This window comes from Microtus oregoni, unplaced genomic scaffold (genome assembly GCF_018167655.1).
Source record: "Microtus oregoni isolate MIOR12 unplaced genomic scaffold, Mior012 000025F_ref0000491, whole genome shotgun sequence".
NCBI lineage: Eukaryota > Metazoa > Chordata > Mammalia > Rodentia > Cricetidae > Microtus > Microtus oregoni.
Window position 1 is genome coordinate 9,717,568 of NW_024543084.1, and position 10,910 is coordinate 9,728,477.

The following is a 10,910-nucleotide window of genomic DNA, read 5'->3' on the forward strand; positions in this document are numbered from 1 at the left end:
TCACAGCATGTGGGAGTTCAAGGCCAGCCTATACAAGTTAGCGAGACCCTACTCCCTCCCTCAAAATTCCTAGTAACAGCTAGAGGGCTGCTTCAGCAGTTAAGAGCACTGGCCACTTTTCCAAAGGACCCCATTTTTGATCTCCAGAACTTATATGATGGCTCACAACTGTCTAATCCCAGTCCGATGGACTCCAGTACTTTCTCCTGGCCTCCATGGGCACCAGACATGCAAGTGGCACACAGACACACATGCAGTCTATACAACATGCATGTGGAATTTAAAAAAAAAAAATCCCAGCCAGGCGGTGGTGGCGCACGCCTTTAATCCCAGCACTCTGGAGGCAGAGGCAGGCAGATCTCTGAGTTCGACGCCAGCCTGGTCTACAAGAGCTAGTTCCAGGACAGGAACCAAAAGCTACGGAGAAACCCTGTCTCGAAAATCAAAAAAAAAAAAAAAAAAAAATCCCTAGTAACATCCACAAACACAGCTAAAAGAGAAATCTTGGGTTCCTGTTCCTCCCAGCATCTAGATATTACATCTCCCAGTGAGCAAGGCACCCACAGCTTTCCCATCCTCTCCGGAAAGCAACAGAAATCCATCCCTCACTTTTATTGAACAACTCAACTCTAGGTTCTTGGCAGGCCAGCCGACACGGTAGAATTACTGTTTTGAGGATTCTACACTTAACATTAAACTCAGACGCTTTCAGAACTCAATCCTGCAAGGAATGGTCTCTGACACCCTACACTACATTCTTTGAGAAGGAAGAGATTTTTGGGCTTCACTGTCTCAGAGCACTTGCTCAGCACGTACGGGGCCCCAGCACAGCAAAACATAAGCAATCACGCCATCAACACATTAAAAAAATAGGTTTAATGCAGGTGATTCATCTCATAAAGAATTTAACAGGCACTCAGGACACTGGGCAGCTGGGTGTGCAATGGGTGACAAGGTCCTGTCATCTTTCCCACCATCAGCCCTCAGACACACCCACCGTCACCCAGCAAATGGGGCTTCAGGCTGCTCTGAGGAACATGAGCTAATTAACAAAGAACAAAGCTGCTTTGGGGGAAGTGTTATTTAGTGCAAACAATTCTCTGCAGCAAGCAAGCAGTGGGGGGTCCACTGGGAAGGCACCTCACCTGCTGTCCAGGGAGGCAGATGGACTTCCTCCTTGAGCCCTCCCGCTAGAACAATGGGCACAGTTGGTTACAAGTTAAAGAGCAAGGTGGACAGTCCTGCATCTTTGCTTTCCCTGCTTGGGTTTCTTCAAGTTTCTCTTCATCGGAACACAGCTGGTTTTCCTGGCAAGGTCGCATCAAAGGGGCCATCCCCATGCCCAGGGTGTGGGGTGACAATTTGGGGTGAAGCATGTGTTGGCAGGATCTGCTCAGGGTCCTGCTCCTGCAGTTATTACTCAAAGCACTTCACTTGCCACCCAGGCCCGTCACCAGTGAGAGCCACAACCCACTCCTGACAGAGGCCAAAGGTAGTCAGGCGCTCCCTTCCTTTTTTATCTCACAAACCGGGCCTGACAGCCATGTGGGGAAGGTGCAGCTAGCTCGTCCAGGCTGCCCGCTGGGCTGGTAAATGCCACCGAGGAGGCACAATCTGTTTGCTCCTCCTGTCTTCCACAGGTAATTTACCCTAGCCTCTGGGAGGCTGCTGGAGGCTTCCATCCCTCAGAGACAGTCACAGCTCCTCCCAGTGCTAAGAAGAAGTGGCCTCCCTAGGTTCTTTCAGTGTGTGGAGCTCCAGCATGGCCTGACACAGACCTGCCCAGAGTACGGACCAGTCCCCGCTCTGGAGTCCAAGCCTTGGTGTCTGTGCTCTCTTGTATCAGGGACGGGTCAAAGCCATATATGGGGTCCTGCTGGATGGCACCTATGCAAACCAAGGTGACCCTGAGACCTGCCTTGGGGTACAAGATAGACACAGTCACCTGGTGACAGCAAAGAGTGCTCCATGGGCTTAGGATCAAGCAGCTCAGAAGGGGGCACAACTAGGGACAGTAGCAGGTCTGGGTCCCTGAGGCTAGCGCCAGGATCAGGGCACATAAAGGGGCTGTGCAGCCCAGAGGCACCTTTGTGTGTCTCACTGGTTGAGCTGGATAGTGAGGATGTCACACAGAAGGTCTCCAGGTGCACAGAGGACAGACGGGTCACCCACTGGCCAACCTGAAAACGTACAGAGGCAAGAAGCTAAGAGGGATGTCACATGTTTGGGAAACTGCACAGGAAGGGTAGCGCAGAAGCCACCAGGGAGATGTGGTGTCCCCATCACAGAGTAGTCACAGCCCTTTTCGCTCCTCAGTGGGAGTGTGTGCTTCAGGCCTTACCTTTGGAATGGGGCAAAAAGAGGCCCCTACCAGTCCCACCCTTCAAGGAAAGAAATGTGGTACAGCACAATCAAGAGCCCCATGGAGGCTGGGTCCTCACATGTCCACAAAGACCATGAAGCACCAGCCCAGACCCCCAACTAGCAGCATGGTCACATGGATGCCGTAGATGAGCAGCTCGTTCATGAGGCGGAAGTCCACACGCCTCCGCCCCAGCAGCAGCAGCAGCACCGACAGCTTGAGCTGGAAGCGCAGCAGCACGCGGACTCCCAGGTACTGCAGGCAGAAGAGCGCGGCCAGAGCGCCCCAGAGGGCCGCTGTGAAGAGGCTGCAGCTGAAGTAGAGCAGGAAGCGGATAAAGCCGTAGAGCCAGCGGGTCTTGACGTACACATCGAAGTTGTTGTACTTGGTGCGGGCCAGGTGAGAGGTCCTCACTGGCCCGCAGGCTGCATGCAGGCAGGTGGTGTGCGGGCCGTGGAAGGAGCGCACCCGCCGCGGGATGGGCATGACCGGCATTGGGCCCGGGCGGCAGGGCTAGTTTGCAGTGGGAGCACAGCGTCCAGATGGCTGGCATAGGTGTCATCAGCACCTAGGAGCCCTCAGCCGAGCCTTGGGGGAGGTGTCGGCCTGCAGGGAAAGGTACAAGGAGATTGCCAGATCAGACTTCAGCATGGGTGTCCTTGGCAAAGCAGTTGCAGCCTAAGCTTGTCCCCTTAATCTCTTCACAGAGCCACACCTGTGCAAAGCAAAAGTACTGCTGTATCTCACAGTCCTGGGGAAGCGACAGTAATTATGTCTCTCTTAGCAGCTGCCAAGGGAGGGCCCCTCTAAGGGCCATCAGTGATAGGGGACAGGAGTCTAGCTAAGTCAACTCCTTATAGTTCCTTGAAGACCCCATGCACTACTCTGCTGGTTGCATTCCTTGGCCCACTACTCTCCAGGGCTTCCGTGGTGATTTATCTAGCAACAAGCTCCTTCAAGGACACCCCCCATGCAAAAACACAATGGGACTGGAATGACGACAGGGTGTTCACATTGCCAGACCCTAAGGTCACCTGCTGGACCTGAACTCTAGAAGTATTTTGGCAGGCTACCTCACCTCCCACTGCCCTGCTCTGTAAACGGAGGCGACAAGACCTCTTTCCCGGGGGGCTGCCTGTACACGGAAGCATTGCTGGCTTCTCTAGGCTGGGCATAGGGCCAGAGTACTCCAAACTGGGCCACAGAGAGAAGGGAAACGGCATGTGGTCCATGTTTCACCAAGGAGATGTCATTTGCAGCTGCCTATGTTAATTTGTGGATGGGGAAAAAAATAAAGTTCAGACTATACGACATTAGAGAGTAAAAGTTGGTAACAGGACAGGGAAACATCGCCAACAGGCTTTTGCGAGTTCGACTCCAGATCAGCTTCCTCCACCGCCGCAGGTCCTGAGCAAATGGCCGCCAGTGCAGCTGTGGCCGAGGCTCAGTGGGAAGAAACCTGTCACGAGACCGGGGGCTTAAGCTATGTTTTACCCAGCTAGATGGGGAAATGGCCCTCATTCGGGTGTGTCACTGGACACCGCGTAGTAAGGGTTTGCATTCTGCAGCAGGTGTACTCGGGCGGAGGTGCGTGCACTCCAGCGCCTCCCAGCCCGCCCTGGGGCGGCCCGGCACCATGGCACGCGTCTCCGCGCACGGGACCCCAGAGCAAGAGGCTCCGTTCTCCAGGGCCCGACAACCCAGCGCTGGAGACGCGGCCCTCACAAGCCCGAAGGCTACGCGCGACCCCGGCCCTCTGCCCGCGTCCTCTGCAGGCGCCACTTCCGGTGTCGGGGCGCCGTTGCCGTGGAGACGGTCTTTGGAAGCACGGCCGGTCCCCGCCCGTCCTCGGCCGCTCACCCGGTGCCCTCTCCGCGGCGGTGCCGGTGTCCGGAACCATGCGGCAGGCCGACGGCGCTGGGGACCGGGCCCGCGGGCGAGCCTGTGCCCCGGGATTACGTTGCCGGGGCGGGCTCATGCCGCCGAAGATGGGGTCACTTCGCGCGGCTCTTCAATTGCCCCCGGCTGGTGCCGGCCCGGAGGGGTGGGCGCGCCCGGGCCGGGCAGGAGGCATTTGTCCCAGCGTGGGAGCCGTAGCGTCGTCCCTCGGCGGCCACCGTAGCGCGATCCTTACGCCCCCTCCGCCTGCGCCGACACCGTGGAGCCTCGCAGCGCCCGCCTCGGGCCCGCGCGAAGCGTCCGCGCGCGCCCAGAGCCGTCTATGACGTCATGGCCTGCGGCCGCAGCCGGAGGCATAACCTATTCTGCGCAGGCGCAGATGGGGATCTAAGGGCGCTCCGGCGGGGTCGACTCCGTGCTGGTGCGCGTGCGCAATAGTGGGCGGGGCGTCCCCGCTCGGGTGTGAACTGGCAGCCTCATTTCGTGTGATGCTCTCAGGAGCTTAGTGCTCCCGTGTGCCAACGGGCGCTGCTAGGCACGCAGAGAGCAGAGACGGTTGGAGATGAAGCAAGCGATCGCGGGTTTTAGGGCTACCCTCTGTGGAGCAGAGGGGTCCTGAAGGCTCCAGCAAAAAGAGTGAGGCTGGTGTTCCACCGGTCTAAGTGACCTTGCCTGGTTCCTACAAGTAGGTGTCAAGAGTTTGAACTAAAAGTTGATGTGGTGTGCTCTTGGTGTTAGGCTGTGAAAGGAAGCATGGGTCAAGCCATCATCCCACGGAGGACCAAAAAGTCTTTCCACATTGACCCTCCTGCTTACCAGATGCAGGCTCCCCAGGGAAGGAAAACAACCCAAGCCAGGCGGTTCTTGGGCTGGGCGCAGCTCAGGCCCTTTGCAGGAAGAAGGTCAGCTAAGAATTGACTTGGGAAGCCGGGCGGTGGTGGCGCACACCTTTAATCCCTGCACTCGGGAGGCAGAGGCAGGCGGATCTCTGGGAATTCGAGGCCAGCCTGGTCTACAAGAGCTAGTTCCAGGACAGGCACCAAAGCTGCAGAGAAACCCTGTCTCGAAAAACCAAAAAAAAAAAAAAAAAAATTGACTTGGGGTTGACTACACATTTGCACCTGCACAGGGGGTGCTTGGAAGTCCCAGCCCACTCGGACCAAGAGCTGCTGCTACCTGTGGCATGTGCACACCCCGCCTCTACCACCCACAAATAAATAAATAGATGTAAGAAAATAAGTAAATGTACCATGCGTCATGACATACACTTTTAATCCCAGCACTTAGGAGGCAGAGACGGCAGAATTCTATGCCAGCCAGGCCTACGTAGTGAGAACGTATCAAACGAGCATCTTGGTTTAGGGAAATGGTTTAGTGGATAAATGCATTTGCCTCCAAATCTTAGTACCCACATAACGAAGGAGAAGATCAGTTCTCTCAGGTTGCCCTCTGACTTTCTTTTTCTTTTCTTTTTTTGTTTCTCTCTCTCTCTTAATGGTTTTTCAAGACAGGGTTTCTCTGTGGCTTTGGAACCTATCCTGGAACTAGTTCTTGTAGACCAGGCTGGCCTCGAACTCAGAGATCCACCTACCTCTGCCTCCTAAATTCTGGGATTCAAGGCGTGCGCCACCACCGCCCGCTGCCTTGTGACTTTCACACTTTCACCCCCACACATTCACACGCACACACTTTTTTTTTGTCTTTTTGGGACTGGATAGATGACTCAGTTAAGAGCACTTGATGCTTTTACAGAGGACCTGGGTTCGGTTTCCAGCACCCATAGGGTGGCTCACATTCTGTAGCTCCAGTTTCAGAGAATCCTGCACTCTCTCCTAGCCTCCATAGGCACCAGGCACTCAGGTGGTACACATACATACATGCAAGCACACACACATACACATAAAACAATTTTTCAAAAGAATTAAGTATTTTACAAAGGTTGTGTCTTACTGGGTATGGTGGCTCATGCCTTTAATCCCAACACTAGGGAGGCAGTGACAGGAGGCTCTTTTTTTTTTTTTAATATTTTATTTTTATTTATTTTTTTATATATAGAGTGCCCTGCCTGCATGTACACCTACAGGCCAGAAGAGGGCGCCAGATCTCATTACAGATGGTTGTGAGCCACCATGTGGTTGTGGGAATTGAACTCAGGACCTCTGGAAGAGCAGTCAGTGCTCTTAACCTCTGAGCCATCTCTCCAGCCCCCAAGGGCTCTTTCTGAGTTTAAGACCAACCTGGTCTATATATCAAGTTCTAGGACAGCCAGGACTACATAGACAGACCCTGTCTCAGAATAAAGGCTGTATATTTTTTAAAAAAAATGGAGAACCATAAAGATACCTGATGTTGTTCTAGCCCCCATATGTGTGTGCATGTGTGTGTGCGCACACACACACACACACACACACACACACCATGCGAGCACACACAGAGGTAATGTTTATAATACACCGTCTGTAGCTGGATAGGGTGGCCCTCTTCTGAGATTTCATTTGGAGGCAGGAGGGTCAGTATCAGCCTCTACTACTTTGTGAGCTGGAGCCCCTGGAGTATGTGAGACTTTCTCAAAACAAAAGGAAGCCTTCGTGTTCCCCTTCTCGTTGGCCTTGGCATCTGTCACCATGGGATGATGCCTTTCTGTTCTCCTCGTCCTCTCTCCTTAGACTCCCTCCTTGGTCCTACGACTCATTCCAGGGCAAGCCTTGTTCCTTTACTCTTCTTCTGTCATTCTGCTCCCCTTCCCTGTGCTCACCCCCATCCCTCCTGTAAGACCCCACTGAATGCTCAACACCCCGGAGAAGCCGCCTCTACCATACATTCCTCACCGACTTTGAGGGTCACTCTCCCCCTGGCTCAGAAGCCTCTCACCTCAGGTCACTGTACACTGAAAGAACTCAGGAAGTCTCACCGAAGGATGCTTCCTGTTACCTCCACTCCATTGCATCTTGGAAGGGTTGGGTACAACCACTGAACTGATTGCAGAACCCTCTCGGGACCTGAAGCCTGACCACAGCAGGGTCATCCCCAAGGAAAGAGGGGAGTCCCACCTATCCTGTTTGCTGCAGGCTTGTCCAGCTAAAGAAGATCTATCTGGAGCCTCCATCAGCTTCTGCTCTGCCATCTGCTCTGGGCTTCCCTGTGGGCAAGTGGTGGACAGTGGCCTGGCGCCACCTGCTGGGACTATTAAGGGCCTAAAGAGACTAGAGAAAGCTAAAGTTAGAGTCTAAGCCCAGGTATGAGGCCCAGAGGCCCAGGGCCAGTTCATTCTTGCCTATGGTTGCTTTGGTGCCGTCATGACAGAGCAGTCAGAGTACAGTGGCTGTGTCAGACCCAGTGGTCCTCTTGCTGTCCTCACTGTCCAAGAATGGACGCAGCCCTCGCTTGAAGTGTTTCCTCACTTTGAGCTTCTCTCTTCTGTGATTTGAGTGAGGAAACAGGCCACATAAATCCTAAAAAAGCGCTCCAAGGACAACAGCTTAGCCTTCATTTTACTGACAGGGAGAGAGATGGTTTTGTTCAAGTCAGGCTTGACTCCAAAAATACAGGATCAACCCACCATGGTTGGATGTTTGCTTGTGTGCCCGTCCACATCCGCCATACCCTAGATGGCATCATCAGTTGGTACAGCAAGCTGTAGTGGGCATCACTCATCAATTCTGCATACCAAAAGCTCGGTGTTTAATAGTGGCCCATTCCTCTGGTCCTTGGTGACAGAATTTCAACCCCTTGAGATAGCAGTAGTTTTTGTTTTTAATATTTCTTATTGTTTATTTACTTTATTTTATGTGCACTGGTGTGAAGGTATCAGATTCCCTGGAACTGGATCTTCAGACAGTTGTGAGCTGCCATGTGGGTGCTGGGAACTGAACCTGGATGCTCTGGAAGAGCAGTCAGTGCTCTTAACTGCTGAGCCATCTCTCCAGCCCCAACAGTAGTTCTTGATAAAAGTTCCAGGTCTCTTGCATCCCCACCACAATTGCTCTTTTACCCTAAGAGTCCAGGAAGGGTAGAAATGGTAGAAATGACAGATGGCCGTCGGGCGATGGTGACACACACCTTTAATCCCAGCACTAGGGAGGTGGAGGTAGGTGGATTTCTGAGTTCAAGGCCAGCCTGGTCTGTAGTAGGGAGCTGTGGGGCTGCGTTCCTGCCACCTAGCTCCTGGCCACCTGGGTAGCTTATGCCCCAAAATAACACACAAATTGTATTCATATAAACACTGCTTGGCCCATTTCTATTAATGTGTGTAGCACCATGAAGTGGTGACTTACCAGGGAGATTCTAGCCTACGTCCATCTTGGGTCAGAGCTTCATTGCATCTGCCCTGGAGAGCAGAGGCATGGCGTCCGAGCTCACCTCCTTTTCCTCCCAGCATTCTGTTCTGTTTACTCCACCCACCTATGTTCTAACCTATCAGGCCAAGCAGTTTCTTTATTAATTAACCAATGACCTTCCTCCATCACTGGTCTGCAGAGTGTGTTCTGGACAACCATGGCTACACAGAGAAACCCTGTCTTGAAAATGAAAGAAAGAAAAAGGGAAGTAAAGGAACTGATGGCTGAGCAGAGGAAGCTGTGTCCCTGACCCGGCCTGACTCCCATGACCCCTTCTAGCCTCTCCAGGCCTCAGTTTCCCTGTCTGTAAAGTGTGGAAGCAATACACAGGTCCTCACAGGAAGTTGTGGAACAAGGTTCACCGGACCAGTAAAGCTGGCAGAAGACGGCCTGGCCCATGGCAAGGCTCAGCGTTTGCTGCTGCTCGAGAGTCAGGCTTCAGGTAGCACCCTAGGTCCTCTCCACGAGGAACACTCTTCCTCCCTGCCCATGATTGACTAAGTCACTGAGAAGGCCAGGCCACAGAGCTCACTGTAGGATCTGCCCTCACAGATCTCTCCCAGGGACAGAAGGGATGGTATAACAGCTGACAGTTGCCACCTTGAGCAATCAGCCCTGGGGAGGAACTGAAGGCCTCTGACCAACAGCCAATGTTCACTGTTGGTAGTGAGCTGACCCAGAAACACTGCCAACCTGGACAGCTCAAACATACCTTCTACAGCTTTTTTTTTTTTTTTTTGATTTTTCGAGACAGGGTTTCTCCGTAGCTTTTGGTTCCTGTCCTGGAACTAGCTCTTGTAGACCAGGCTGGCTTCGAACTCACAGAGATCCGCCTGCCTCTGCCTCCCGAGTGCTGGGATTAAAGGCGTGCGCCACCACCGCCCGGCCCTTCTACAGCTTTAAGAGAGACTCCAGGACGGACTTCAGCCCCACCTTGCCCCAGTCCTGGCTTATAGACCTGGGATGACATATAGGACCCCAAGAGACTGAATTACATTCCCTACATTGAATTCCTAACCCTTATGCCTCAGCACGTAACTATTTGGAGACTAGGCCTTCAAAGAGATCAATAATATAAAGTGGAGTGTCTATGATGATAGATCCTAATCCAGGGTGACTGGAGATCATGGTATGGACCCTCATGCAGAGGGACACACAACTGGATGACCAGATGAAGACGGGGATAGGAGACAGCATTTACAACCCAAGGAGAATGTCCTCAGATGAGTCAAACCCTGCCATACCTTGGTCTGGGCTTCATCACCCTGGGCTCTGAGGAATGCATGCCTGTTCTGTAAATTCCCCAGGCTTTGTTACATCAGGAGGTATAGACTAGGTCCTTCCAATCCCTACCCTTCCACTTTTTGTTGTTGTTGGTAGTGATGGTGGCGCTAAGGATTCAACCAGAGTTCAACATACTAAACCAGCCATGTTGTATTTCAGTGAAGGCCACCACACTCTGTATGATAAGTCATTGATCTGTCATTGGCCTCAGGCAAGGAGCATCCTGAGCTTATAGGCCATGCAGGCCCATACACTCTAAGGGCATCCTCTTCCTAGGTAGACCCTAGTACCCGCTCTGTTCTCCCAGGTCAAGGGGTATGGCCTCAACACCTTCCGTTCATCCCACAGTGCCCTTTCCTCTCATGTTCCTCATCATTTGAAGTCCTTGCTCAGGGTCAGAGCCATTGCCTTGCACCTTGGTCACCTGTAGTTATTCTCCCAGCTAAACTGTTTTTTTGTTTTTGTTTTTTTGTTTTGTTTTGTTTTTGCTTTTTGAGACAGGGTTTCTCTGTTGTCTTGGAGCCTGTCCTGGAACTCGCTCTTGTAGACCAGGCTGGTCTCGAACTCACAGAGATCCGCCTGCCTCTGCCTCCCAAGGGCTGGGATTAAAGGCGTGCGCCACCACCGCCCGGCGCTAAATTGTTTTTGTCTGCCCAGAGTCTCAAGCTAGAAGCTTCTGGGCCAAAGCTGCCTTTGCTTCCTATTCTGCTCTGGTGTGAACATACATGGAACAAGCTCATTCTTGTCTGTGGCTGCTTTGGTACCCTTGTAACAGCAGTCAGAGATGGGTAGCTGTGTTAGGGACCCAGACTCTTGCTGTCTGTATGTCTGGGAATGGGTGTGACCCTCACTTGAAATGAGTGGTTTTCTCACTTTGAGCTTTTCTCTTCTGTGAGTTGAGTGAGGAAACAGGCCACACGAATCCTTATAAAAAACTGTAAGGACAGCCGGGCGGTGGTGGCGCACGCCTTTAATCCCAGCACTTGGGAGGCAGAGGCAGGCGGATCTCTGTGAGTTCGAGACCAGCC

General features: G+C 52.9%; 1 protein-coding gene across 1 annotated transcript; it reads right to left on the reverse strand.

The window, feature by feature from the left end:
- Positions 1-857: 857 nt before the first annotated feature.
- On the reverse strand, positions 858-4,606 carry Tmem250 (transmembrane protein 250). The gene is made up of 2 exons (XM_041675143.1): positions 4,223-4,606; positions 858-2,968 (listed from the first exon to the last, which is right to left on the reverse strand). The coding sequence occupies exon 2, from the start codon at positions 2,855-2,857 to the stop codon at positions 2,438-2,440; it is 420 nt and encodes a 139-aa protein (XP_041531077.1). The 5' UTR covers positions 2,858-2,968; positions 4,223-4,606; the 3' UTR covers positions 858-2,437.
- Positions 4,607-10,910: the final 6,304 nt, after the last annotated feature.